The following is a 17,171-nucleotide window of genomic DNA, read 5'->3' as shown; positions in this document are numbered from 1 at the left end:
GGAGTCATCCAGCTCCAACCAGCTGATAACTGGTGCTCCTGGCGCTGCTGCGGCGCAGGAAACAGCGGCTGGCCCCAGCCAGACGCATACGAGGAGGGAAGAAGAGCTGGCGAGGAAGGACCGTACGCTCGCCGAGTTCATGCTCATGCTAGATGAATATGAGCCACTCGTGTGTCAAAGCTCTTACATAATGCTGCCTATAGTGTTGATATGCCTGTCAGATTCCAGCCGAAATTACTGATTACTACCTGCAGCAAGTCGGCTTCGAGTGCCACGATGTTCGATTGTACGTGTGCTGCGAGCTGGTTGTGTCGCCTCGCTGACTTTCATGAACAGAAAGCGGTTGATATCTCTCGCTGCACAAAAATTCATCGCAGACATCGCTTCAGATGCCTTTCAGCATGCACGTATACGGACAAATGCTGCCCCAAGTCGGTTGAAAGCAAGCTTTGCGGGCACATCAGCCAGGGTGTGTCTCCTCCAAGTCTCTCGTGAATGTTTGTCTGACACAACACACAGAACGATCGCACACGCACCGTCCTCACTATGGACGACCTTAGTGCTGCATTGGCAGAGTATGGTATCAACACAAAGAAGCCCGAGTTTCATCTGTGACTGTGACTCTGTCGACTCCCAGGACCCTATGTATGATCTCATTGTAGACTTAATCATGCCTGCTTATTTTCACCTGTATGCAACTGTACGGAATTACAACCCCAGTCGATTGGATGGATTACTTATGGGAAGCTTGTGACCTTCTCCACGCCGGGCGGGAAGGTGTATTTGCCCTGCTTGCGAACCTCGTCGAACACTTCCATCTCAAACAGCGTCTTCTCGAGAGTCCAGACGTCGCTGGAAATCTTACCATCCCTGATGCAGCGGGCGACCTCATCCGCCTGGAAGTGCCATCCACCGCCCTCGAACTTGAACACCCGCTTCTCCTCGCGGATGACGTTGGAGGTGCCAGGTGCAAACTCCTGGACGACAACAGTCGAAGGCTTATAGATCGGAGGATCGATGCTGATCGTCCCGTTCGCACAGCGGATGTGTACCGCGGGCACAGATGAGGGCAGGTTGATGCTGCACGACAGGATGGCCTGTGCGGGGATATGGTCAAAGTCGAGCACAATGACTGTGTTCTGGTCCACCCCGGTTAGAGGAGTCTTCATCATCGCACCAGTGATGGAGGTGGGGCGGCGGTTCTGGTTCTTGGGATACTCAAAGAGGGAGATGATGAGCCATACGAAGGGATACGGGCCGCTGTTAGACCGTCAGTATTCGAATGACGACGGAGTGGATATGAACAGACAGATCAAGAAGTGCACCACCGCCAAGCTTGGGATCGAGGATACGGTGGGTCTTGGGGATCTCTAACAACAGGTGAGCGCGCTCCCATGAAAAGGAGAGATGACAAACGATCGAGCTTAAAGTCGCCCGCAAGGTCAGCAGTCCTGGATCCCCGTAAGTCATCGTACTTTCGAACACGACAAAAGAAATTTACACCAAACGCACAGGCCCCAGCTTATCCTCAGCCACAATCTGCTTTACAAACTCGGCCACAGGCTGGAAGCGTGTCCACATAGCCTCCATAAAGAAGAGGTTCTTCTCCTTTGCGAACGCGACAAGTGCTTTGAACTCGGCGGCATTAGACGTGACAGGCTTCTCGCACAGGACGTGCTTGCCCCCCTTGAGGGAGATCATAGAGTGCTCGTAGTGGTACGTGTGCGGTGTGCCTGCAGGGCCTCAGTATGCGCATCAAACCATCTGTGTAGAAAACCAGGACAAACCGACGTAGATAGCGTCCACCTCCGGGTCAGCAGCGACCTCTTCATATGAGCCGTACACTTTCACACCCGTAGAGTGGGGTGCGTTCTTCTCCGCAAATTCGCGCCCTTTGGCAACGTCCCGCGAACCCACGGCCGCGAAGGTGTGGATGACATCTTCTACGCCGCGCCTGCATAATTCAGCTCATGTTGGCAGGGAAAGAGAGCAGACTTACGTCTTCGGGTCCAGGACAATATCCTACTCCCATTAGAATCAGTCCTGTTCCTGTCCGTGGCAGCCCAGAAACGCACCCTAACGAAACACCCCGAGATCCAGCCAGCGCCGATAACTCCCCAGCGAATCGTTATCGGTTGCTTTCCAAGGACGGCTTGAACTGCAGCGGCCATATTCAGTTCCAATGTATTTGACCTTGTGCAAGGAGATAGACGGTCGCGAGATCAACGGCCAGCGTGCATGCCTATCCGGTGGTCCTACTTTATGTAGTTGCCCCGAACCGTCGGGCTCCACCGGCCAATGGCATCATTCAACGAAGCCGCCATGTCGGACCGACCCTGAATTTCCGGAGGTGTGGCCATATATGGAAAGTCGAACGTAGTATCATTATCGCGTTCATTGTCGGAACAACAATAACATCAAACACTGCTGTAACAGAAAAACACCACCATACAAAAGTGTTTACTCTAACTTGATCACACCCTCCGCCTCGCGCTTGATCTCCCTACCCTCCAGCTCCCTCAACAAGACGTCCACATCCGGAGCCACGACAAACCTGCGTTCCACCTGACCCAGAGCCGTCAATTCCCTTGTCTGGGGGTCGAGATGGACAAGCGTTTCGAGGAACGCTGTTTCTGCTGCTGGGTGCACCTAGAAACCTAAGTCAGACAGCGCAGGAGAGGAGGGAGGAAAGGAGGGAACGCACTTCGAGGGCGATGTCTTCTCCTAGGACGATCCTCACTCTCCCATCAGCGAACAGTTCCATCTTGCCAATGACCCCATCCACAGGGATTGGCTTTCCCTTGCCCACCGATCCAGTTCCCGTGGAAGTCCCGGGCTTGCGTTCGTGCTCTTCATGCTTAATACCAGAGGAGAAACGGACTTGTTTTTCCCCTCCAGCAGTTGCACTCTCACCCTCCTTCCCTTTCCCCTTCCCCTGATCAGGTGCGTCCTGACCGGCATTCCCTTCAGCATCAGCATCCGCCATTTCCACATCAACGTCGACGACCTCCCCAGGCGGAGGGAAGAAACTCGGAAATGGCTTAGGAAATTGGAAATAGTATATCTTCTCCTCGCCTAGCTGCGAGACCATCCCTCCATCCTGCATCCCATCTCCTGCTGACTCAGGGAGGAAATCAAATAGTACGTCATCCTCTTCTTCTTCGTCAGAGGAGGAGAGATCGAGTGCTTGACCGCCTGGGGGAGGGGTGTCGGGCTCTATCGTCGGGCGCGCTGAGGAATAGAGGGACGCGGTGGAGTCAGGTTCAGGTTCAACTTTCGCTAGAAGAGGGATGAGTATAGTCTTTCCCAGAAGAGAAAGGGCGAACCTCTGAGCTCTCCAACCCTCTCTCTCCGCTCGATTTTCATCTTCTCCCTTTCCGCCCGGCCAAGTAATCTAACCTTCTTCAAAGCACTAGGCGCGCTCTCATCCAACCCTTCCACAGCATCAAGGTCTACGATCTCCACCTCTTCATCAGAGTACTGTTCCGCATCGGCTAAGACCACAGCGCTGCGTTTTCCTTGTGCTTGATACTGGGGATTAAATCCACCGGAGAGGGAGCTAGGGAGAGGGGTAGGACCTACGCCCCGTGGACGAGGGCGGGAGGAAGATAGTAGTGCGGAAGGGCCGAGCGCGAAGGGACCGGAGGCGGTCATGAGCAGCTCGCCTCGACCTGCTCCAGGGGGAGCTCCACGCCCTCGACCGCGGCCACGGCTCTGATCGGCATGACCACGAGATGGACCTGATGTTGGGGTTGGCTAACAGCTGTTAGTGCGGATCGAGGGTGACGAGGAGTGCTTACAGGTTTGACATCTTCCACTCTTTACCGTGCTATCAGACACTAAGCAGGCATACAATAGGATAACTCACTCTCTCTTAGGCCTGCTAGTAGGCAGCTTGGGCATGAACTTCAACTTGGTCACTCCTGCGCGGATATCCTCAGGTTTTTTGGCCATGTTCGCGGCTGGCGGCCTGTTCGTTGGTGGGTCATGCAGCGTCCCGATCACACGAGGTGTTGGTAATGGGATTTCTGGATTCGAATCTGCAGTTGCGGCAGGTATTGTCCTTACAGGCCTAGGTTTGCGTGTAGGAGCGGACATTAGTGACGGGTAAAGAGGAGTGAAATGTGACAATACAATAATTTACACTTTCAGGGTCGAACAAGCGCTCAACGGACGCTTTCCTTCCACCATCATGGACGACGAAATGCCAACACTACCCATGCGAGATTCTCTATTACAACAACTAGATATCCTTACAGACTTGTCGTTCTCCCTATTCTCATCTCTCGCTTCGTCTTCTACATCCACAGCAAATGTCGACGCAGCACCGTTCCTACAGGTGGAGAAACGCACAGCAGCATTCCTTCGCTGGGCGCGTGTGCATCAGCTCAGATGGAGGAAGATCGAGAGGCTGAGAGAGGAAGTCAAGAGCTTGGAGAAAGAATTGGGGGAAGCACTGGGAGCGCTGGAACGCGCAGGGAGCGGGTTGGGGGAGATGTTGAGGGAAGGAGAAGGGGAGGAGGCAGATATTCGGAATGCGGAGGACAGTGAGTGGACTTTTTTTGAAATTCACACATGTCCATTGGCTTTGGGTTTAAGGAGGAAAGTGCAGCTCACGATATTTCAGATCCGATACCCTACGAAGAACTCATTTATTACGCTCAACACCTAGCGGGATTCACCTCCCTGCCCCCCTCCTTCCCACCTTACCGCCTCTCGGCTGACGCAAGCACAGAAGACAAGCCGCCGTTTAACATGCATGTCCCTACGACGGAGATGTTGAGACGGGGACGGCTGAGTGCGTTAGGCGGAGAGGCGATGAGCTTGTGGGGCACTAGTGGGGAGGTAGGAGTTGGTACGTTCCCTCTCTTTGTGGTACCCTTAGTTCTAGCGGGCCACCTCCATGTGCTAGACTATGTCGTGCTGACACGTTTTGTAGCGCCCGACCACCCACAGCTCCCCGACGCCCAAGCAGAAGCACATAGCCATGCCCAAGGGCCAACAGCCCCGATCGCAGGCAGGCAGGCGCATCGTCCAGCTGCAGCAGAGGTCTTCAACGACTTGGATCTCAATTTGGATTTGTAGTGCGAAGGATGGAAGTCAGTTCGGTTGTGGGGTTGTGTGTGTGCAAGTCAATTTGTATGTCTAATGTATATGCGTGTATTTGTATCTGTTCAGCACTGAAGTCTGCACTTGCGCCGAGAAAGCCTATCCTGCGTGATTGATTGAAGAACCAGAGCTCAGTCGTTGCCCTTATTAACAGACGTCCAACTCATGCAAGAAGTCTCGCTTTACAACAGAACCGGTCACGATAACAGTTGAAGATCATGGACACATGCATTACGCGTCATAATTGCATAGCATGTATGTCTGGCATCCTCCCCACGCAGCGAGCCCAGCCCAAACCTACTCAGAAGAAGCCTTGACCTTCTTGCTTGCTACCGTTCCCTCCCTGCCGCAGGATCAGTCATTGCCCGCACCATCCATGAGAAAAAGAGACCCACCTGAACCCGTTCTTAAACCTCCTGCTGACACCCTTGAGGTAGCTCATCCTCCCAGTGCCAGTCGTCTTTCTCCTCTTGGCCTTCTGGCCCCACTCATATGAACGGAGCTTAGCTGAAGGGTAACCGCAGGATGCGCAGGCTGCAGCGAGTTAGTTCAGGGTGCACAGTAGTGGAGAAGATAAGAAAGCACGCACTCTTGTGCTGCCTGTGGAAGGCACGGTTGCCGCAGCGTCGGCAGAGTGTGTGCGACTTTGTGTGCCGCTTTCCGAAAGAGGAGGTACCTTTCGTCTGTGGAGAATATCAGTTTCTGAAAGTTGACACCTGGCGGTTCGGGATGGAGGGTAGAGAGGGAATATCAGAGGACATGGATGGTGTAGAGGGTAACGCAGGCAATGTGTGGGCATGAGCAGTTGTACATGACAGGCAACAACCGCGCAAAGCAGGCGCCGTTGCGATCGCCGACCACCACAAACAACTGCAGCGGTCCTCCTCACACGACAAACCCCCTCCTACACCATCACCTTATCCCCTAACTCCCCTCTCTCTATCCCCCCAAACCGTCGAAAAGACTGCTCTCACCATCCTTGGATTTTGTTGTCGATGTCGGTGTCGGTCGGTGACTGTCGAACTCGAATAGTCCTTACACCTTTCCCTGCATCTGTTTGATCCCGTTGAGTGCAAGGGTGCGATACAGTACTTTAGGGCAGGTTGATTTCAGCCACTGAGTTGCTCCCGCAAGGATATCAGTGGCGGTGTCCATTACAATCACGTGATTCAACAGCTTGGGAAGTCATGCACGTGACCCTGTACTGTGCGCGTCTGAATCCGCGCTGTAGCCACCAAACCTCGTGCGACGCGTTCGCTGCTCATCGTCCTTGCAGGCCTTTGTCAACATCCATCACCTTCCCCTCGTCGTCCACATCAACACACAATGCCGACAAACGAGAACAAAGTACGTTCATTCCTTTCTCTATCTTATCTGTCTCTGACAACCCCTAGCCGCTGGGCGCTGGTTCCCGTCTCCCGCGACCCGCTTCCTCACCTGACAAACCACCCCCCACACTCTCAACAAAGCGCAAGGCTGACGATGACGGACAGTCCAATCGCGTATCCAAGGCACCTGCGCTGGGGACAAGCATTACCAACCGTCCCGCGGGCTTACGTGCTTCTCGTGCTGAGCGAGGCTTCGTCCCTACATCAAATGCAGCCGCCAAGAAGAAACCTGAAAGGGGGCTCACGATCCCTAGGGCACCTGCACTGACTAAGACTTCGGCAGAAAAGCTTGCTAGTCAAAGACAGCTGAGCCAGACGGCTCGCACCCGTCCTCCGTCTGTCGAGCCTCGAGCGAGGCAGGCAAGTGGACCGGGCTCAGCAACAGGAGGATCGAAGAGCAGTGTACTGGCGCGAGCGGTCGCGAGCCCTCCACCGGACGCAATGATTTCCAATATTCTAGAAGAACTCAAGAATGAAGTGCGATCGAACCGTGTTGAGAGTACGTCCTTTCCCACGTCGGAATCGAGGTGCTAATGGCAGCGTAGTGGCTTCATTCAAGGCCTTCAAGGATCAGCTCACAGTGGAGCAGCTCACTACCATCCGGCAAGCTGAGGCTGACGTCGGGAAGCAATACCAAGCTTCCACGGCCGAGCTTGAGTCCCTGCGCTCTGCGCACTCTCGCGAACGACAGGACTGGGAGATTGAGCGCATGAAGCTTGGCCGCGAACTCCGGGAGGTGCGAGAAGACCTGCGTGTAGCGCGGGATGATCTTGGAAGGGAGAGGGAGACGTCTAGCGCTCTGAAACGGGCGATGGCGGAGCAGAGTAATCACCACTTAACGCTGGAGACGCAGGTGGGAGGCCTGCGGGGGCAAGCAATGCGTTTGCAAGAGGAGATCAGAGGGAAGGAAGGTAGGATCGGGGAGTTGGAGATCATGCTCGAACAAGCTAGGCAGGTGGTATTGGACAGAGAGCAGGAGCTTAGAGATGCCGAGGCATTGAGACGGAAGCTGCATAATACTGTTATGGAGCTCAAGGGGAACATCAGGGTGTTCTGCAGAGTTCGCCCGATCTTGCGTGAGTTGTTTGCCATGAGGAGGAGAAAGGGCTCATGAGGACCTAGCTCATGAGACTGAGAATGACGAGGGGATGGCTTTGATCAGTTTCCCTGGCAAGGAGTGCAGGGAGATTGTCCTTTCCCAGTCCTCAGAGACTGCCACAGGCGCGTCAAGAGAAGCAGTCCTGCCCTTCAGCTTTGATCGTGTATGCCTTTTTTCCTCCCTCTTTCCAGCATCTCACCCTTCTTCAGGTCTTCCAACCCCAAGCTTCTCAAGCCCAGGTATTTGAAGAGATCTCGCAACTCGCACAGTCCTGTACGGACGGGTACAACGTATGCATCTTTGGGTATGGCCAGACTTCTTCCGGCAAGACATACACCATGGAAGGTGGCACGGCAGAAGAGGCACAGGGAATGATTCCCCGAGCGGTGAGGCAGATCTTCGAGGTGACGGAGGAGTTGGCGAGAAGGGGCTGGAAATATAAGATGGAAGGCCAGTTTTTGGAGATTGTAAGACCCCCTTTTCATCTTGGGATACTGAATACTGATGGGGACCAGTACAACGAGACCATCAATGACCTTCTTGGAGTGGGCGAATTGGACAAGAAGCATGAGATCAAGCATGAGAAGAACGGCAGGACGACCGTCACAGATGTTGTCATTGGTGAGGTAGCTCTCAGCTCAGACTGCACAAAGCTAAGACAGACCAGTACCATTGGAGTCGCCTTCCCAAGTGCGCACACTGCTCGCCCGTGCCCAGAGTCGGCGTACGGTGCACGCAACCCTCATGAACGAACGCTCATCCCGCTCTCACTCTGTCTTCACCCTCCGCGTAAGTGGGACCAACCCACTCACGGGCGAGTTCTGCGAAGGCTGTTTGAACCTTGTCGACCTTGCCGGCTCAGAGCGTCTTGCCACGAGCGGGGCAGCGAACGATAAAGACCGGCTGAAAGAGACTCAGGCGATCAACAAGAGCCTCAGTGCGCTGGGCGACGTTATCGCTGCTCTGGGCGAGAAGGGAGCGGCGGAGAAAGCCCATATCCCGTACCGGAATTCGAAGTTAACATACTTGCTTCAGAATTCACTCTCGGGGAATTCCAAGACACTTGTGAGTGCACCTTCACCGGTTATTACGTGTGGTTGACGCTGACTGGATATGAAGATGATGCTCAATTTGTCACCACTTGCCGCCCATCTGAACGAGTCACTGTGCTCTCTGCGCTTCGCAACCAAGGTCGGTTGACGCAGCAAGATCCGCCGAACTGAGCTAACACACTGCAGGTCAACAACACCCAAATCGGCACTGCTCGCAAACAACAGGCTCGTGTCTCTTCATGATATCACCCTCCCTCTCCCTTCTCTGTCTATTCGTGGAAGGACATGACATCGTCTGATGGGCCGCTCTCCTTCCTATCACCTTGGAGGCGGTGTGCCTGGTGAGATTGTTTTTGCTATCGTTGCGTACCCTTGTACTATTCGGCAGTGCCCGACTATTTTTCTGTACAGCGCCTATCGCGTCACATCGTGATTATTTTGTACACCCTCACGGGTCAAGGACAAACGTGTTCACAACATTCCAGCCCTCGGTGCCTACACCCGTTGCTCGCGTTGCCACGGTGAACATCCTTACTGTATCGAGCTCGGTCCCGACTTTCCAAATTTGGAGTGAAACTGTACACTCCACATCTCCTAAACCTTACACGTTCTGTGATGGCCCTTGAAACACAATTCTCTTCTGAGAAACTTCGGCAAAAGGCCAGATAGGGAAAACCTGTACCATTTGCGTGAGCTTTCCCTCGGTGCCAATCGTGCGCAAACAAGAACAGGTGTGCGGATCCGGAAAGTGGTAACGAGTTCTGATGTTTTCTGGTGGGGTGCGGAACAACTTTGCTTCTACGCCCAGGACTGGTCGTCGGAGATTATGGGCGGCAGAAGCAAAAGTGCACCTCTGGTTTTCCACTCGTTCTTGAGTGCGGTGACGCATAAGGGAATTTTTTTGGACTTGCTTTTCTTCAAACAAATCAGAGATTCGTCCTGTCCGCCTAATCTTCTCCGCGTTTCGCACGAAAGTCAGTGGACGCTGACATACTTAGCAACCGTGAACTTGTCGGAACAGTTCCGAAAGTGGAGTTGGAATTACCGCCCTCTCCCTCTCCCAGAAAAGCAACACCAATGCAATTTCCGCACTCCTCGCTCAGTCAGCAAACGATGAGCTCATATGTTAGGTCAACTCGACCGGGCATGACGTCGGCCCGATGCCGAACGGCTGTTGTGCGGCCTCGCAGCGACTGTAATGTATGACGTTGCTAGGTCGGCTTCGGAACTACAGACAGCTGATACTGACGAAGCACTGACATCACAAGCATGTCAGAATGACATGCTTCGGCCGAGATAATTCACCCCGTAATATCCAACGGCCCGGCCCCAACATTGACTCATAATAGCTTTCATTTTTCGGTAAACAGACTGGGCAGTTTCAAAAACCGGGAGCGGTCGTCCAGCACGTTCGTCTATTGTAAGCGAGTCATTTTCCCGGGAGAGCTAATTGCTGCAAAGACACAATCTGGACCATCTGTGCCAAGATGCCGAGATAAGCCCGCAAGGGCATGGGACAGTCATCTCGTCCCGATTTGAGCGGCCCTTGATTGCAAGGGAAAACACGTTCGACAGCAAGGTGCGGGTGCGTTCGGAAATGTGGAGAAACAAGCGCTGCAGGCTGGTCGAAGGTACAAGGCACGATCTTTACACACGGACATTACAGGTAATATACAGAGATAGCGATGGAACAAGCCCCAAAAGTAACAGAAGTCCAAGCGAAAGGTGAACCATGATAATGTCTAATGACCCAGCCGCCTGGTCTTAGACAGTATGTAAGGGTCAGGTTTACGGCAGGTCTGGGCTGGTACGCCCCTCGACCTGGAGGTGCCAGGCGAGTTTCCCCGAGGACCGGGGCGAGGGCACGGAGGGGAGCCAGCCACCCAGTCCAATTCCCAAACCTACCTTGCCTTCTAGGGATGGTCGACCAGCCACCGGAGAAATTCACTCGTAGTCGTGTTCACTGAGGTGAGAAGTGTTGGCTGCGGAGAGTCGCGCTTCCTCTTGTTGCTTAGCAAGCATCTCTTGCTCTGCCTCTTCGCCTTCGACGATTACAGCCCATACAGAAGCTTTGAACTGGATTTGGATCAACTATGACGGGTGTGGATCGGGAGGACTGGTGGGACATACCAGCGTTAAGACAAGTCCCATTTTACGCTCCAATACGCGTAATTGTGCTAGCAACGACTCGTTTGACCTTCCGCCTAGTTCTTTCGTGATACCGGACAGCTGAGTATATGCGTCGATCAGCTGAAACAGGAGAATAAGAAATGCGACGCACCTTGCGAATCAGACGCGCCGTCTTAGCATACTCCCACAGTACCTCACCTTCCAGTGAGCTCAGCTGTGGATGAGATGCATACGGATTCTGCACGAGGACAGCGTCGTCCTGCGCCGTAGAGACCTGTGTGCTCGTCGCGGTTGTCATTTGAGGAGATAAGGACGCGTGTGACGCGTCCGTCGCGTGGGAATGAAAGCGGGATTGAACGGGATCGGATTCGGAAAGTCAGCTGCCAGATTAGGAAGCGCGGAAGACGTGGGATGACGCTGATGCGCTCAGGTGAGCGCGTCAAGGAAGGAAAACACCACGCGACCCAACGGCGAAGCATGAACGGTGACGCACCGGAAGCGAAAAACAGGCAACGCGCCATTCTCCTCGCATCATCAACTACCCCAAGCCAACAACTACGGTAAAATAATATTTGCAACGAGGTATAGACTTGAGCAAAACATAATGATTAGCAAGACACCAAGTGAGTTGTTGACCGGTATGCTTAACACTGCCATACCCAGCAGCCCTTCCCTTCCTCTCCACCTTCTCCGCGCACTTTCACGCGCCCTTTCAGAAGTCACCGGAAACCCCGCTTCCATAAAGGGAGTCTTCCCGACCCCCGAAGGACACGCGCCCGATCCCGATTACCTCTGTCCTGTCTTGTCATGCGCTGATGTTGGATTGTCCGTTGACAGGTATGGGTGAAACAACAACAGCTGATACGTCTATCATTGGCCCGGTGGGTCATGAGTAACCTCTGTATTTGACACCGATGGCCAAGCTTCTCCCCGATTGGAGATGACAATGAGGTGTTTGACAGCTGATTGAGCAAATAACCACAACTGAATGTTCCGCGGAGGAGCAAAGTCGCTTCATCATCAACCCATAAGCTCACAGTACGAAGCAACTCAGTCGATTCTATTCTCGACGTCTTCCTGCCGCGTCGGACGGGGTCACACAAAAAGCAACTTTGAAACACACATGCAATTGCACCGCCTTGCCGTAGTGACCGACTCATGCAGAACGCTCGATTTATTTGTGTGCGCGTGATCAAGTGCTTTCCCGACTTTCTGTTAGCGCCCATGACCCTTGGGGAAAGCCGGAGTCCGGGAAAGCGGGGTCTGCTCGGCGCGCTGCGCTGATTCATTACAGTCAGTCCAGGGACATCGGATCATGAACTTGCGTAGCAGGGGTTAACAGATGGGTTTGTCAGCAGAAGTGATCAATGCACCTTGTTGTTGCGTGCCTCAGTATCAATGCAATAGTGGAACATTAATCGGCTCATCGTATTCAGTGCACTGCTAGACGGGGTACTTGGAAAATAAATCGCAGTTATCATGATCCCTTGTATGGGGATTGGGGAACATTTGGGGTGCATCTTTCGTCCGACACTAGCCCAACCGTCGGGGCACGTCAGTTGACAGCGCCTATGCTCCAAGATGTGTTGGTTGTGGTCGCTCAAAGGATGCGCGACACCACTACCGGGAGGGGCGTCGGGCGGTGGACAGATGGACTGTTTGCACGACAGAGGGTTTCTGATGTCGACAGTAATACATGTAGGACATTGCTCGGCCCGGCACAAAACGGGTGCGAGATACCGACCTCGGGCCAAGGTATTTCGCCAACCCGTTCTACTGAACCCTGACGATCCGGAGATTGTGAACCTGCGATGTGAACACCCTTAGGGCGCAAGAGCGGTGCAGAAAAAGCGGGTGCCTTGGAGCGGATGGTGATGCTGTGGGAACAAGCGCTTACTGAGCGCTGGATTATATTCGGGGTCACGGTGTGGCGCCAGGCTGTGCGGGACTGTGCGACTGTTGGTTGGGATCGCAATGAACCTCCGCCGAACACGGGCGATAGGCGCATACAAGGTGTGCTGTGTACTCGATTCTCTTGTGCATTGTATAGATGACAAGAGTTGCACAGGTCTTGTTGTGTTATTGGGCGGCGGCCGCGGAGAACTTCAACAAACGCCTGAGCTGACCAGCGCACGGGGCTTGAAAAAAAATAGCGGTTGCCATGGGCTGCATATGGGTGCCGAGTGAAACGGGATCAATTCTGGCCCCGGAGGATGACGTGGGGCGCGTGGCGGCGGAAGAGCGGTTGCCAGGGCCGAGCGAAACCTTAATGTGTTGCAGGTGAGATTTGATCCCGTGCTTATGGAGTATTCTGCCATGCGTTTTTTCAACAGCGCTGTCGGCCGCTCATCCGCCGCGTCGGTATCGTGTTGCTTGCCTCATTTCCACCTGCTTTCTACAGTCAGGCTTCCTGGCCTTTTCCACATTTGGAAATCTTCGCTCAATTTGCTCCCTCTCCCACTTTATAACCCCCTCTCCTCTCCCAACCCCAACCGCACTTCTCCTCCTCACCTCATCATCCCCCCTTCGCGCTCGACGTCCTCCACAACACGGATCCACAGCACACCATCCCACCTTCACCAAAGGAACAAGAGTCTACGATGATGGCAGCCTCTTCTCCGTCTAGGGCAGAGTACTCTCCCCTTTTCACCCAAGGTCTCTACTCTGCCAACCCAGCCAGCAGACGTCATCTCGAGGCAGCTGCTTCCTCCTCTTTCCTCGACGTCGATAGCCCATCCGAGTCGGGCGATGACACGGATGCTAGCATGGCTTCTTTCGTTGGTGTCCTTCGGTGCGTTGTATCATCTGTGTCGTCACCTACAGTGGTGCTGATGCAGCATATATGCAGCCCAAACAGCCAAGCAGGGCGCGCAGTATCCCCCACTCCAACGGTTCGCCCTATCACTGGTTTGTCTCGCCCCGTGCACTCCCGTCACGCATACATCCCCCCTCCGGCTCCAGCTCCCAACCACGCACTTCCTTCTCCGCCCCCCTCAGCTCCCTATGGCGCATCACCTGGTCGCGGAGCCCCGGTCCCCGGTCATGTTCGTTCTCCCACTGGTGCATCGTTTGGTCCTTCTCCCGCCGACGCACGCACAGCTGCTCTTGCACGGCTCGAAGGTCGCCCGGGCCCTCCAGCTCAACAACGTCCGCCACAGCTGCCTCAGCCGAACGGGTATGGTCAGCCACCTATAGGATCCAGCTTCCTCAACCTGAGCGACCCTCCGCAGGGACGTAGCCGAGTTCCGCCGCCTCGGCGCGGGTGAGGAATCGCACACTGAACCCAATCTGACGAACTCTGCACACTGCGCCTCATCAATATAATCATCATCAGCATCGTCATCGATGCTCTAAGTTTATCCGCGGAAGGTCCCCGCGATCGGCATACTATTACGACGCACCACCGCCCCTCTGTATTAACTCAATATTCGCCCGACTCAAACGATCATGTTGTTCCTGCATCCCACACAAGAGAGTCTACGCACGCATATTCCGCACGCCACGCAGCGCATCGGAAGGCCTATCATGCCTCCGCTCAGCTATAATGTCCGCGTCCGCAAATTCCACGGTTCCTGATTCGGCTTGACTCAACCCAATCGCCATTGCACCCTGCTTGTCTACCTTTTTCTGCTCATTTTCAGCCCCGCTCGATGTGGGCTCCTTGCATTTCCGTTCGCGTGGTTTCTTGCTGGCTGTACACTGCCCATCCCTTACCTCCTTATCATATCCCCATGTCCTGCCGTAATTCCTGTGCACGTTGACCGGTTCCACGCACTGCCCCGTACATGATTTTCCCTTTTGTTATTGTGTCACCACTTTTCCGATTTGCCGTCATACCTTGACGAGTGTGGCTTCATCTCGTGCTCTATCGAAGAGCACTACTATCGAACGAACCAGCGAACGCTGTCTGCTTCTCTTGCATCCCCTATCCTACATATGTATGAGGTGTTGTGTGTGGCGCTCGGTTTCCGCTTGCTGCCGACTTGGTAGCTTCTTGCCATGTGCTTTGTAGACGCCCTCTGCCATCAAATTGTCATCACCGCGCTCTGCCAGTTCTCCGCATGTTAAAATAGCCTAATGATCAATATACAAACTGAACTATTATTAATCTTCTTGCGTGTTCTCAGATCATTTGCCAGCATGTCACGCGAGAAGTCGTTGATATCAATACAGTGATGGTCACCAAGCCGTGGGATTTCTAATTGACAATCATCGCGATGATCATGAGCTGGTAAAAAGGCACTGCGTTCGCAGCAGAGCGAGTGGATGTCCCGGTCAGAGTGAGCATATAAATTATGAAACGAGTGCAGAACCAGCGCGTAGATTACAGCACTAGGCAGTGCATACACCGCACCAGCGCATAACCGGACTGCGCTGTCCGCGCAGAAGTCTTTGGGATAAACGAGTGACAGAAATATAGGCACAGGTACGTGTACAGTACATCCCACTAAAGAGAGATACCGTTCCGCCCGGGATCGTGTTCCTGATACCTGCAGATGGAAAGAACAGAGGAGAGAAGGTCACTTGAGAGGCCTCTGGGCCAGCTCAGGTCTAGCTGTATGATGAACAGAATCGGGGGTACCCGCCTTCCGCCCGGCCCGGCGGTATGAGAAATACTGCCCACCTTCCCACGGGTATCTTCTTCAGAGCTAGTCAACCGTAGGCGTAGGCGGTGTCCAGCTTCCCGGGGCGAACCCTCGCGGCCCCAATGTGTTGTCGAGCAAGCCCATGACCTCCAGCAACTTCTCTTCTTCCCACGGCCTGCCTACTACTTGCACGCCTATTGGAAGACCGGCCATTTTCTCTGGGTCGTACAGCTGGCGCATGATTCCCCTCAACAGGCGCATCCCCGGGTCTTGAGGCTCCTCTGGCCAGGTGTCTGTGGGCAGGACGCGGGTTACCGGAATGACCCCAGCAGGGAGAGAGAGGATGCTGTATAGAATTGCTGTGCCGGCCAGAGGAGAGAGTCGGGCAGTCGCGTTGTGCGGCAGGGCGGGCATGGAATGGACCGGACCGAGGATGATGTCGAATCCGTACTTTTCCCAGACCTACAGGATGACGTCAGTCTGAAAAGCGACCCGAGTTACGGTGAATGGGATTATTCTGACCTCTGTATGAAACTTCTGGACGAGCTCGTTCCGCCTGTGTACCCAGCGGTTAAAGTCCCGCACAGACTTGACTCTCAAAGCCTGGACAAGCGCTGCGAACTTCTGATCTCTCAGGAATCTTCTCAACACGAAACATGACATAGTCCTGATAATTGCTAGATATTGGGTGGAGTGTCACCGATTTCAGCACAACTTGTGTTCTGGAGAGGACACACCTGGGATCTTGGGACCAAGTAGGACGAGAAACATGGACGGATCTTGTGGATCTGGACCGAGGTGTGAGGTCAGCTGTTTGTATCCATCCGAACTAGTCAGGGCCACGAAAGTTTCCATCGTCTCGAGCGCTGTTGCCGAGATTAGTGATGATACAAAGACGGGCGACAGAAACCCACCATACGGGGGAAGGAACTCGACACATTCGTGTCCTTCTCTTTCGAGAGCCGCCACGCACTCCCGCAGCGCCCGCTTGACAGGTGGGGAGAACTCAGCGAAGTCGTCTGTCGCCCATTCATTTTGTTTCTCTCCCCCTCCGGACTAGGCAGCGTACCACGCAGATAATATCCTACTTTGAGCTTCTTCGGCAGAATGACCTCTCTCCACGGAACGGGTGCGATCTCACCGGGTCCGCCGGGAAGGCCGCAAAGTGTTTGACAGGCGAGTCTGAGGTCTGCGATCGATCTAGAATACGGTGAATTGGATTGCTGAGAGGAATGTGAGGAGAAGCACCTGGCCATGGGACCTACTGAAACATGGACAGCCTCAAATCCCTCGGTCGGCACTATATCTATATGCGAGTACATCAGCGTCCCACCTCTCACCTCACCCCGCGACACCTGGGACAGGAGCGTTACGCACTCGTCATCCCATTCTTGCTCATCCTTCCTCCCTGCCCAAACTTGAGGGAAAAGCAGCCCGACATATGCGCCGGAAATCTCAAACTACCGGCAAGATCACTTCCGAACCCGAGTGCAGAACCGCCGCACGCGAGCAAAGCGGCTTCGCCTCCGCTCGAGCCACCGGGGATGTGCAAGGGAGAATAGGGATTCGTCGTGCGACCGAAGACGGGATTGTTGCCTGAGAAGGAAAGAGGTATAATAAGCACTGATCCGCATGGACGGTGGGAAGAGAGTGCGGGAACTGGGAAGCAAAGGGGCGAAAAAGGGTCAACGGTCCGAACTGGACCACAGTCATGCGGCTTCAGTCTGCTGAGACCACCACGTTTCCAAGTTTACAACCCGACCAGACTCGACTCGATCGAAACCGTCCATGGTGAAGAAAAAAGGAG

At 54.1% G+C, this 17,171-nt stretch overlaps 8 protein-coding genes across 8 annotated transcripts; 3 read left to right on the top strand and 5 right to left on the bottom strand.

Moving 5' to 3' along the window:
• Positions 1-93: 93 nt before the first annotated feature.
• DACRYDRAFT_21102 (NADP-binding protein) lies at positions 94-2,223 on the bottom strand. Its single transcript, XM_040772234.1, has 10 exons — positions 2,076-2,223; positions 2,000-2,022; positions 1,788-1,954; positions 1,502-1,733; positions 1,417-1,451; positions 1,310-1,370; positions 520-1,260; positions 337-469; positions 222-286; positions 94-169 (listed from the first exon to the last, which is right to left on the bottom strand). Exons 1-7 carry the CDS (start codon positions 2,169-2,171, stop codon positions 738-740), a joined length of 1,137 nt encoding a protein of 378 aa, XP_040630444.1. The 5' UTR covers positions 2,172-2,223; the 3' UTR covers positions 94-169; positions 222-286; positions 337-469; positions 520-737.
• Positions 2,224-2,460: 237 nt separating this feature from the next.
• DACRYDRAFT_49862 (uncharacterized protein) lies at positions 2,461-2,986 on the bottom strand (the record flags this gene model as incomplete). The annotated part of the gene is made up of 2 exons (XM_040774949.1): positions 2,461-2,649; positions 2,705-2,986. The coding sequence occupies 2 exons, from the start codon at positions 2,984-2,986 to the stop codon at positions 2,461-2,463; spliced, it is 471 nt and encodes a 156-aa protein (XP_040630443.1).
• Positions 2,987-4,192: 1,206 nt separating this feature from the next.
• Positions 4,193-5,085, top strand: DACRYDRAFT_14644 (uncharacterized protein; the record flags this gene model as incomplete). Its single annotated transcript, XM_040771049.1, has 3 exons — positions 4,193-4,547; positions 4,628-4,855; positions 4,940-5,085. 3 exons carry the CDS (start codon positions 4,193-4,195, stop codon positions 5,083-5,085), a joined length of 729 nt encoding a protein of 242 aa, XP_040630442.1.
• Positions 5,086-5,261: 176 nt separating this feature from the next.
• On the bottom strand, positions 5,262-6,104 carry DACRYDRAFT_21100 (uncharacterized protein). The gene is made up of 4 exons (XM_040772233.1): positions 6,084-6,104; positions 5,699-5,792; positions 5,505-5,643; positions 5,262-5,452 (listed from the first exon to the last, which is right to left on the bottom strand). Exons 1-4 carry the CDS (start codon positions 6,084-6,086, stop codon positions 5,407-5,409), a joined length of 282 nt encoding a protein of 93 aa, XP_040630441.1. The 5' UTR covers positions 6,087-6,104; the 3' UTR covers positions 5,262-5,406.
• A 331-nt stretch (positions 6,105-6,435) lies between these two features.
• DACRYDRAFT_114926 (kinesin-domain-containing protein) lies at positions 6,436-8,891 on the top strand (the record flags this gene model as incomplete). Its single annotated transcript, XM_040769910.1, has 9 exons — positions 6,436-6,456; positions 6,504-6,996; positions 7,043-7,573; positions 7,620-7,759; positions 7,806-8,063; positions 8,112-8,217; positions 8,264-8,661; positions 8,716-8,787; positions 8,835-8,891. 9 exons carry the CDS (start codon positions 6,436-6,438, stop codon positions 8,889-8,891), a joined length of 2,076 nt encoding a protein of 691 aa, XP_040630440.1.
• Positions 8,892-10,303: 1,412 nt separating this feature from the next.
• On the bottom strand, positions 10,304-11,076 carry DACRYDRAFT_114925 (uncharacterized protein; the record flags this gene model as incomplete). Its single annotated transcript, XM_040769909.1, has 3 exons — positions 10,304-10,724; positions 10,779-10,877; positions 10,930-11,076. The coding sequence occupies 3 exons, from the start codon at positions 11,074-11,076 to the stop codon at positions 10,593-10,595; spliced, it is 378 nt and encodes a 125-aa protein (XP_040630439.1). The 3' UTR covers positions 10,304-10,592.
• A 2,124-nt stretch (positions 11,077-13,200) lies between these two features.
• DACRYDRAFT_21099 (uncharacterized protein) lies at positions 13,201-14,829 on the top strand. The gene is made up of 2 exons (XM_040772232.1): positions 13,201-13,569; positions 13,627-14,829. The coding sequence occupies exons 1-2, from the start codon at positions 13,379-13,381 to the stop codon at positions 14,042-14,044; spliced, it is 609 nt and encodes a 202-aa protein (XP_040630438.1). The 5' UTR covers positions 13,201-13,378; the 3' UTR covers positions 14,045-14,829.
• Positions 14,830-15,066: 237 nt separating this feature from the next.
• DACRYDRAFT_21098 (amidase signature enzyme) lies at positions 15,067-17,154 on the bottom strand (the record flags this gene model as incomplete). Its single annotated transcript, XM_040772231.1, has 8 exons — positions 15,067-15,826; positions 15,887-16,041; positions 16,102-16,230; positions 16,279-16,383; positions 16,434-16,564; positions 16,613-16,670; positions 16,742-16,960; positions 17,127-17,154. The coding sequence occupies 8 exons, from the start codon at positions 17,152-17,154 to the stop codon at positions 15,428-15,430; spliced, it is 1,224 nt and encodes a 407-aa protein (XP_040630437.1). The 3' UTR covers positions 15,067-15,427.
• Positions 17,155-17,171: the final 17 nt, after the last annotated feature.

The sequence above is a fragment of the Dacryopinax primogenitus genome (assembly GCF_000292625.1).
Source record: "Dacryopinax primogenitus strain DJM-731 SS1 chromosome Unknown DACRYscaffold_5, whole genome shotgun sequence".
NCBI lineage: Eukaryota > Fungi > Basidiomycota > Dacrymycetes > Dacrymycetales > Dacrymycetaceae > Dacryopinax > Dacryopinax primogenitus.
Note: the sequence above shows the minus strand (reverse complement) of the source record. Positions and strands in the feature narration are given on the sequence as shown.